This window comes from Perca flavescens, chromosome 12, assembly GCF_004354835.1.
Source record: "Perca flavescens isolate YP-PL-M2 chromosome 12, PFLA_1.0, whole genome shotgun sequence".
Taxonomy (NCBI): Eukaryota; Metazoa; Chordata; class Actinopteri; order Perciformes; family Percidae; genus Perca; species Perca flavescens.
Genome location: NC_041342.1, coordinates 10,503,518 through 10,514,169, shown reverse-complemented (window position 1 = coordinate 10,514,169; position 10,652 = coordinate 10,503,518). Strand labels below are relative to the sequence as shown.

The 10,652-nt window shown below is 39.7% G+C and overlaps 1 protein-coding gene across 1 annotated transcript; it reads right to left on the bottom strand.

Annotated features, from left to right (window-relative positions):
* Positions 1-2,213: 2,213 nt before the first annotated feature.
* LOC114565628 (sal-like protein 4) lies at positions 2,214-6,211 on the bottom strand. The gene is made up of 2 exons (XM_028593807.1): positions 5,660-6,211; positions 2,214-3,239 (listed from the first exon to the last, which is right to left on the bottom strand). The coding sequence occupies exons 1-2, from the start codon at positions 5,946-5,948 to the stop codon at positions 2,323-2,325; spliced, it is 1,206 nt and encodes a 401-aa protein (XP_028449608.1). The 5' UTR covers positions 5,949-6,211; the 3' UTR covers positions 2,214-2,322.
* Between the last annotated feature and the right edge of the window lie 4,441 nt (positions 6,212-10,652).

Sequence of the window (10,652 nt, the reverse complement as noted above, 5' to 3'; positions counted from 1 at the left end):
GTACACTCAAGTCGGCGCCGCTTCGGTGTGTTCTGAGGCACTTTTTTGACCAACTTGGGGAGACTGATCAGTCCGACTGGCTTTTCGGTCATTGGGTTGGTGTGTGGGTGGGCCACCAGGCTTGCAATACACTGGGGGAAACCCTGAAAGCAATACATCAGAGACAATAAATCAACCTCCTCATCTAACTCTCTTCAAGAAAGCGACTAGATGAATTTCCCAAAATGACTAACTGTTCCTTTAAGATGCTGCTCCTGTACTCAGAGCGGATACTTGGGGTGGAAGTGGACTACCTAAGACTACAAGAGGACGTACATTTCCCAGAATGCTATGCAGCAACGGCAGCTATAAAGAAATGATGCAAGGTTGGATTCTTAAAATGCTAAGATGAGTCAGCACTTCCTTTCCTATCTTTGTTAGCCTTAGATACTCATGACTTTCCTTTACAAAAGGAAAGATATTGCCAACGTCTCACAATTTACAATAATGACATGTATGTGACCCAACTTTCCATTGCAGCAGTATTACAAAGACAACACATCAGGACCTCATTATGTAATGGCAACTGTTACATGATGCCATTGTCTAGACAGAGTGAGTCCATTCTCATCTACTTGCTTGATTTTCACTGTGAGCCTGATAACAGACAGTGTATGGGGAAATGTAATGCTAAGGGATTTCGGAGGGGCTACAGTGATCATTGTAGAGTTGCGCAATATATAGTTTTTTTTTCAATCGCGATATCAACTGCCGCAATACACACATCGCAAAAGGCTGCGATACATTGCAAAAGACACTCAGAGATTTTGTGTTAGTTGAAAGAAAATATCAGTAGCAAACGGCACTTTAAAATTTAACTGTTTTTTTAGTGGTGCCTTTTATACTCAATTCAACGTTTAATTTGTTTAATGAATTAACTTTGAAAGTAATTTCCTTTTTGTTGCGTTTCAGCAGAATACTGAAAGCAGCAAAACTGAGTACACTTTAAAGTGCTCATATTATGCTTTTGTCTTCTCCCCTTTCCTTTATTGTGTTATATATCTTGGTGTGCACGTTATAGGTTTACAAAGTGAAAAAGCCCAAAGTCCACCCCAAAGGGACTTACCATCTCCAACAGAAAACACTGTTCCAAACAGCTCTATTGTAGTCCAGCCTTTACTTCAGAGACAAACGTGGGTCACTTTGTAACACACGTTATAATGCTCGCCTAGCTGCTAGCGTGACACGCCCTCATACTCTGCTTCTGACTGACTAGTAGTCCTTACCTAGCTACTATGCATGTGCGACTCACAACAAAGATGGAACAGAAGTGAGATGCCTCACTCTGTAGCTAAAACAGAGAGCTCAACACACAGGGTGAAAAGAGGAGCTGCAGCAATGTGCAGTACAACAAAAACATGACGTTTTTTTAAAATGTAACCACATAAACCTACTCTGGTACAACCTCTTGATACAATTATGAACCTGAAAATGAGCATAATATGAGCACTTTAATATCTGTTTATCGAAAATAATATCGTTATCGCAATATTCAACAAATATATTGCATACTTTCCACATATTGTGCAGCCCTAGATCGTAGATGCAGAGGTTTGCTTTTGCAATTTGTGTCCTTGTGTATAACCTATAGAAGTCTATATCCAGCTCTATGTCACTGGGGCTGGATGTCCCTACATATTTATATATATATATATATATATATATATATATATATATATATATATATATATATATATATATATATATATCTTAACTGGCTGGGTTTACAAACAGTACTTAAGTGCCAAAATTAGTTGTTACAGTCCAAGCTACGTCAAAGTTATTTTTTTTCCAAAAGAAAAAAGAAGTGCACAGTAAAACAGTCAGCTACATTACTTTTCAGTAATATCAAAATACTAAGAGAAATTTGTTAGTTAAAGGTGCTCTAAGGGATGTTGGGTGATGTCAATTCTTGTTGACATTTGAAGCATCGTCAAACTAAACGGAGGCTAGCTCGCCCCTCCCTCCGCCTCATCCTGTCCCCTCCCCCTCCCTTACGCGCACTAACCCCCCAACCCCCACCCCCAAATCCTTCTTGTTGGTTATTGGCTGGAACTTTGTTGGCGTTTGTGGTGCCTGGGCTGTCTACAGAGACCTACATTTTTTACAGTGTGTTCATGGGCCAGGCAGCTAGCGGATAGTGAGGAGATGTTTGCTGTATGTGACAAAAAAATGTCTTAGCCTAAAAAAACGCGTGACATCGCTTAGAGCACCTTTAATCTAGACATGAATGCCACACAGATATTTCTAGCTTTTCTCACTCAAAATTCAAAACCTACTGAATCAAACTGCATTTTGGGATAGAGCCTCTTTGTGAGTCCGCTGGTGAGTGCGAAGGTTGCTCCTCTGAGAGAAACACTTGCCACACGTTTCGCATGTGTACGGTTTCTCTCCGGTGTGGATTCGCTGGTGGATCTCCAGGTGGCTGACGCGATCAAAGCTCTTGCCGCAGAACGGGCAGATGAACCATTTCTCCTTGATGCGGCGACTCCCTATCGTTTTATGCAGCTCCGGGTCATTTAAAAGGAAGAATCTGCCGTCCGGGTTAAAAGCCGACGCGTTTTTAGTTTGGGGTTGTTTCTCTGCGAGGAATCTGATGGACACTCCTCTCTCGGTGTGATTATTTGCTTCTATGGGCTGACTTGGCTGAGCTTGGCTAAAAGTCACAGGAGCTCTTGATTTACTTGACGCACCTTGTCCATTGTCCCTCGCAAACCTGTCAGAGTACGCCGTCTCCGCCGAATGATCAAAAATGTCCAAAGCATTCTGAATGAGCAGGATTTCCGAGTCCAGATTTTGGGACAGCTGCTTCGGCTCGAAAAAGCAGTCCGAGTCATCGGCGGTGTCGCTGTCTCCCACCGAAACCGACGACCACTGCTGGCTCTCTTGTTCTTCCATAACCTCGGCGGGCTGGAGGTTCACTTCCATCTCGTGGTGTCCCGCTCCGTCGCCGACGCTGTGATCCGAGTCCACCGTCTGCTCCACGATCTGGACGTCGTCCTCGTCCTCTAGCTTGACTATCAAGTCTTCGTCGTCCTCGTCGTCTCTGCTGTCACTTTCACACGCGCCGGACTTGAGCTGCTCGCACTGTTTCTCTTCCGTCTGGGATGGCGGTGGCGTTCTGTGATTGGCTGAGGTGTCCGCCTTCTCTCTGATGCTCTGATCACAAGACAGTGTCTGGACTGAATCTATAATTGGCCCTGAAACAACAGAGCAGGTGCATTTTTTAAATTTTTCATTTCATGCATTAGAACTAATAGGTCAGGGTTTTTCCTGCCTAGAGAGAATTTTTGGTGCCCCCCCCAAGAGGTTTTAGCCAGCAAAATCAGTGCCAAAATGATAAGAATTGGGAGAAAAAGTAGCAATTCAAATCCTCTTTGACTGTTTGACAGTTTTTTCCAACTGCTTACACACGTTTTCAAAACTATGTCTCCTTTTTTCAAAACTCTACACACGATTCCTAAAACTGCTCACACAAAATGCAAAATGTCTCACATCTCCTTCAAAATGAAACACTGCATTCAAAATTCAGCATTTGCATCAAATGGCAAACACTTTTTTCATAATAGTACATTTTTGGATATACATGTACACACTGTTGTTCTAAATCTAAAGCGCTTTTGTCTTTCATAGGCTTATAGCTACATTTACAATGTTCTAGAGGGAAAGTAATCTGCTGAAAGTGGTTGAAAAGTGCACCTGTAAAAAACAATGTAATGTTACAATAAAACAGAAAATATTGATTGGGCAAAACATTACGTTTGTAAGAGTAGCACCGTGTTGTTTACAGTAGCATGAAACAAGAAAAAAATAGTACAAACATATGTAAACCAAAGGTATCATTTTTAGAATAAAGAATATGTGTATGTGTGTGTGTGTGTGTGTGTGTATGTGGGTGTGTGTGTGTGTGTGTGTGTGTTTGTGTGTGCGTGTGTGTGTTGTGAGTGTTTTTGCATGCTTGTGTGTCGGGGCGAGGGGGGGTGTGTGTGTGGGTGGGGGACAGAATTGTATGCACTTTGTGCAAAACAAAGTCTGATTGATTTGTAATGCTGAAATAGTCATTAGATATTTGCATGCCGTATGGACGCCACTATAAAGCTATTCAAGATGGGCTTCTCTCCCTGATCTCATCAGAGATGGCTCTCCTTCTTACTCTTCTTCCCTCCTCCTCCTCCTCGTTGTTATCCTCTGTCTCTTCCTCCTACTCCCCTTGCTCTCTGTCTATTGTTGGCATCCATTGTTCAAAACTGGTAATCTGACCTTTGACCTATGTATAGGTATAATACTAAAGCAATGATTGGTTAGTGTTCAGTTATGACATAATGTGTTTGCAAATGTGAGAAGTGTGTGTGTGCCCTGGTAAATAAGTGTAGCATTTTGATTGGTTGTGTTTAGAAATGGATAGCAAGTCATTTCCTGTTAGATTTGTGTGTCTTAGGTAGAGAATTGTGTGTAATGTTTTGAAAAAAGTGTTTTATGCAATTGAAAGCTGAGTGAAAGGCTGAGAAATAGCTTATGGTTTTGGAGATTTGCTGGGTAGTTTTGCACTTTGAGTGAGAGGTTTCAAAAATTGTGTGACATGAAAAGATTTTGTGTGAAAGCAGTTGGAAAAAAACTGTAATACACACTAAAAACTCCTGGGTTATTTCTTCAACCCAGTTTCTTGGTTATTTGTGTTGGGTTAAAATGATGGGTTATTTTTCAGAGAGTAACCATTTTCTGGGTTATAGGGCTAATATTTTGACCCAATTCCTGGGTTGTTTTGGTTTCTGGGTTATTTTTCAAAGAGTAACCCATGTTCTGGGTTATAGGATTGTCTGTCTGTGTCTGTCTGTCTGTCTGTCTGTCTGTCTCTCTCTCTCTCTCTCTCTCTCTCTCTCTCTCTCTCTCTCTCTCTATATATATATATATATATATATATATATATATATATATATATATTATTAGTTATTATATTATCATGTCAATATAGCTTATAATATGAACAATCCCACTTGTGTGTTGTGTACATTATGATAAAACAGTATCACCAGTATTTTTAGGAGAAATAAAGTGAGACACCCTCTAAACATGGATCTATTAACTAAGAAATAGAAGAAATAAGTTCATATATTAAACCCTTGCCCCTATAACATACACATCAGTCTAAATAACCGGCAAATGCATATAGATTTCTGTCAAATAAGGTAACACAGACTCATTGCCTTTACTGTAAAAATAATAAAAATCGTAAACATTTTTGCGACAATTTTTTAAATAGCTCCCCCAGAATCGGTATATATATTTTTACCAATGATTCACGTATAATATATTCTGTTTATACGGTACCGCCGACTACGGCTACATCCGTTTCTAGCAAAACGGAGTGAAAGCAGAAAGTCCATGTTATGTTGTCATATATTGTCTCTATAAGTTTATTATTCAGCTTTTGGTTTTGTTAAAGAAGGAAAAGAAAATCGCTATGAATGAAAATCGCAATACAAATCAAATCGGCGCCCATGTATCGTCAAAGAATCGAATCGGGACAAAAGCATATCTTCCCAGCCCTAAGTTATATAATTAATTAAAACTTAACAAGGTATTGGTTATTATGTATCATGTAGTCAGTAGTGATCCTTACCATCACCGGTGGGCGGCAGCAGCTGGGTCTGCTGCTCTCTCTTGGAGGAAGATGATGAAGTCGGATTGGTAACGTTAGTCTGAGCCTGAGACAGCACCGTTAACCGCTCGTTTTCCATCATCATCACCTTTCTGTTCAGGGCTTCAATCTCGCTCTCCCTCCGGCGGAGCTCGACCTGTACGAGGGCGAAGCCGTCCTCCCACAGCTGGCTGATTTCCACCACGGCAGCTTTAGCTAGCATCTCCATGATGGAGGTTAGCTTGCTCTGGAAAGCCACACAGTTGGCCATGTTGCCCCTGACCAGCACCTCCGCCAGCTGTAGCGACGCGACACGACGTTACACTCTAAACTTTCTATGTGCGACAGATCACACGACAGTGACTATTCCGTCCGTTGTAGTTTACATTACGGTTTGTGTTTGAGGCAAAAAACATGGAAGTGTAACAGGAAATGCTGGTGGTCATGTGACGCAGGACATACAGTACGGTGCTGATGGTAGGACAAACTGTCTCAGCACGATTAAAAACTAAACAACATTCAGCGTTTGGGCAGTACAACGGTTAATAAATGGTTTATAACAAACTATAATGTTGTTGTGAGCAGACATAACACAAGTGCTTATTAATAAGTTCTTCAACGGTTAAAAATCTGGCTTTTAGAAAACCAAAGCTGCACTCACTTTTAACTGCCTCACACATTTCATTATGTGTGACATTTACATGTTCTGTTGTATTTTGTCTGGACTGTTGTTGTTATTGTTTGTCTTGCCTTTAAAATTATGAGGGTGTTGCATGCTGTTTTTATGTTTTATCTGCCTGGGGACAATAGATGAAAACTAGCTATGGTGCTAACTCTACATATTTACATTGTGTACTTGTACTGATGTCCATTAATATGCACTGTCCCTATCTAAATAAACAATTAAATCCCTAACTGGTGTGTAAACAGATAATAGGCTAACTGTTTGGAAATATAACATACAACAATTGTAACATTGTAAAATATGCCTACATATTTCTGCATAGTTTACGTTTATATCATATTTATTATATTTAATAATAAAGTACTCACAGTGTCGGGGAAGCTACTTTGAAAGTATAGCTTTGCAAGCTAGGCTACGGTGCTGATGGTAGGACAAAATGTCTCAGCACGACTAAAAACAAAATAACATTCAGCGTTTGGGCAGTACAACGGTTAATAAATGGTTTATAACAAACAGTTATGAGCAGTCATAACACATTTTTTAAGTAGGCCTACATATTAATAAGTTCGTCAACGGTTAAAACATCCCTAACTAGTGTGTAAACAGATAATAGGCTAACTGTTTGGAAATATAACATACAACAATTGTAACAATGTAAAACAGTGGTTCCCAACCTGGGGTCTGGGCACCCCTTAGGGGGGCGGCAAAGATCACAGGGGGGGGCGCAAGTCTTTATCTGGTTTGAGGGTATTTGCACATGTTAAACAAATTATGATAATACACTAGAATATATAATGTGTACAAAAGTCTGTATAAAAACTATATATTTTAGTTCCCGCTTAAAATTAGAGGCAGGCTACTTAGTAGGCCAAACCTCCGGGACCTCTTAACCTGGGACCCTTGCTGTCATCAGGTCAGCTGCTAGCTGCTAGCTGTTAGCTGCTAGCTGTTAGCTGCTAGCTGTTAGCTGCTAGCTGCTATTATCCTCGCTTTTCCTGCCGCCACGGCATCACTATTTTATGAATAAAGAATAAAACATGGTGGAGAAATGTAAAAGTCCTGATAACTGCTCTGTATCAAAAAAGAAAGTAAGGCTCTATCTCGAGAGTTACCTCAACTTTGGTTTCGGGACATCCTACTGCGCCCCACGCTCAGTTTTTCTTAGACATAAGTAGGGGGGGGGCGTGTTGAAGATAAAAAAAAGTTAAAAACATGCTTATGTTTAGTACAATATACTTTTAGGTAAAAACATGTAACTTAAAAATGTAAACTGTTGTGTGACCGAGTGAAAGAATGTTTTAATACTGATTAAGCCTAATCAGCATTTGTCTGGCTCACACCTTCTCAAGCTTCTAAAGAATTGATTAAGTCATGGCTGCTATTTAGCATGAATGTAAAAGCTCTGGAAGACTTATTGTTTAAACAACTTTGAGAGCCACTCCCTGCTAGGCCAGACGTGATTATAAAAAAGAAAATGCATATTGCTGTAGAATCGGCACTACATGATAATCAACCTTAGTCTGTGACCTGGGGTAAACCTAAAATCAGAGGTGTGTCCTTAATCAGAGACCCACAATTCCACAGGAATATAATTCGGAAACTGAGGTGATTTCGGGACTACAGCCTGTGACCCCGCAAGGGGAAACTGCTGCAGTCCGCTGTTTACAGTGTATTTGTTTTCAAGGTTAAGGTCAAGGTAAACTTTATTATCCCACAAGGGGAAATTCATGTGGTCATTCATTTTGCACTCTTGTCACAACATATTCTCTAAACATATAGACACCCCAGACAAACCAATAAACATGTATATAACAAAAAAGTAACAGTACAATGGGAATGACAATAACAGAAGTCAACAATCACAATACAAAAAATAAACAATACTACAGAAATGACAAAGAATATCTAACATCTAATATTTACGAAACATTAAGGTAGCTAAAAATAAAAAAAATAAAAAATATATAAAAGTAACTAGGAGTGGTTGTCAAAAAAAATTGGATCTACCATCCAGTTAAAGTGCCAGTGCAGGATCAAAGTACTTGCGATGTGCATGGTCATTATACAGTCTGATCGCTGTAGGCACAAATGATTTATTGTACCTTTCCGTTTTAATTTTCTGTTGTAAAATTCTACCAGTTGACCTATTACTTCTCATGAATTTATGATGAAGAGGGTGAGTGGGGTCATTAAGGATTTGGTCGGTTTTTTTAAGCTCATTGTACAGCTGAGTTGCTGACACCTGATCAAGTCCTATGATCTTACTGGCCATCTTGATCATACGCTGCAGTCTCTTTTGGTCCTTAACATGCACGTTACCAAACACGCAGATAAGGCCAAAAGACAGAACACTCTGGAGAATACTTTTATGAAACATTACAAGGATGTGTCTGTCTAGTCTAAAAGTGTTTAGTTTCCTAAGGAAAAACATCCACTGGTGCATTTTTTTAGTTTTAGTCAATGCACAGTCATTAAAAATTAATTTAGAGTCAATTTCAACTCCCAAATATTTGTAGGTTGAGACTCTCTCTACAAGTTCACCATTGATCTTAGAAGTGGGGACCATAATTCTGTTTTTGCTGAAATCTATGACCATCTCTTTTGTTTTCTTCACATTTATTTCAAGAAAATTGTCAGAACACCACTGAGTGAGACCCTGGAATTCCCTCTGGAATTCATTCACAGAAGAAATGTCAGATTTTAAAAAAACAACCAATGCTGTATCGTCAGCATATTTAAAATAAGTGTAAGCTGACGAGGAGGCTTGACAATTATTAGTGTACAATGTGTATAAAATAGGCAACAGAACGCACCCTTGTGGTTCCCCTGTGTTTATAGTTTTTAAGGATGACATACATGAATTAAATCTGACTTGCTGACTGCGATCTGTCAAGAAGTTATGGATCCAAATAATCAATTGGGGATTTACTCCCAAATGCACCAATTTTTCTACCAACAGGTGGGGTTGGGTTGTATTAAAAGCGCTGCTAAAGTCAGTGAACACAATCTTGACCAGGTTTTGTCATGTCGCATGGCTGCTAACTGTGACCCGAAAGGGGAAGCATGTTTTGCAGTCTGCTGCTGGCAGTGTTTTATGTTTTATGTTTGATTCTGTTTTGACTGTCGTTTTCATGTTGTTTTATTAAACCTGTTGCTTAACTTTCAATTTGACCCCAGCCTCTCCTCATTCCTCCAGAAATCAGAACGAACACGTCTTTTAGATATTCTTAACAATTGGTGACCCTCGACGTGGATTTTTGGAGGATGAAAGGAAAAAAGGCGAATTGAAAAACTGGAGTGCTGACTGCTGACCTCTCTCACACAGGGCCCGAAATTGAAAGGTGAGCCAGAACCTGTTTTTATCGAAAATCTGCAATAGTTAATTTAGAAAGATTTAGGTGGTAGAGTTCAGCAGCGTCAAACTCGTAAGTCTATTAAAATCCCAATTGAAAACTACGTTGAAAGCGATAAGTCAAAAGCAATGTATGTTGTTTGTTGTTATTTGTATTGTGTGTGATTTGTATGTATAAGCTTAAAAAGCCTGAAAGAGGGTCCATGGAAAAATGCACAGACCGACCGGGACGGGAGACCCGAGTAGCGTTTATTTTAAAATATAAAGTGCAACTAGGTTAAAGCGTTTGATTCGCGTGCAATATTATAGGATCGATTTGAACTCGACCAGGTGTAGAACCAGTGAATACATTTTAAATAGAAAGACCGGGGGACGGCGACAGAAAATTAGTTTCTGTGAAGGCACGGAAGAAAACATTAAGACTTTTTTAAAGCCAGTGTAAACAGCTGCGAAGGATAGGACTTGGTAATGCTGATCTCGCGGGGATAAAGCGCCATTGGAAGACTCTTCAGTTTTTTCTCGTGCCCATAGTATGGAAATAGGAAAATCAATTTAATAATAGGTATAGTCGAATTGTGTGAAAACACTTAGGAATTGTAAAGAAAGGCCTACTGTAAATACATTTTAAAAGAATTGTGGTGTTGGGATTTGAGTCTGCGGCAGTGACTCACACTGTGTGTGTTTTGTGAAAAATTGTAAATAAGATTGTTTTGTTTGAATCGAGAGCGCGCAGCTCAGCAGTATTGGTTGTGATTGTAAAATAACTCATTGTGTAAATAAGATGTGTTGAAATTGAAAGCGCAGTGTGGTGATAACTTCATTGTAAGATTGTTTTGTTTAAATTGAGAGCGTGCAGCAGCTCAGCGGTGGGGGTTGTGGTCATTGTTGAGGTTGCGGGAGCAGTGTGGTTGTGGATGTTCGTTTGTGTTGAGTTTTGC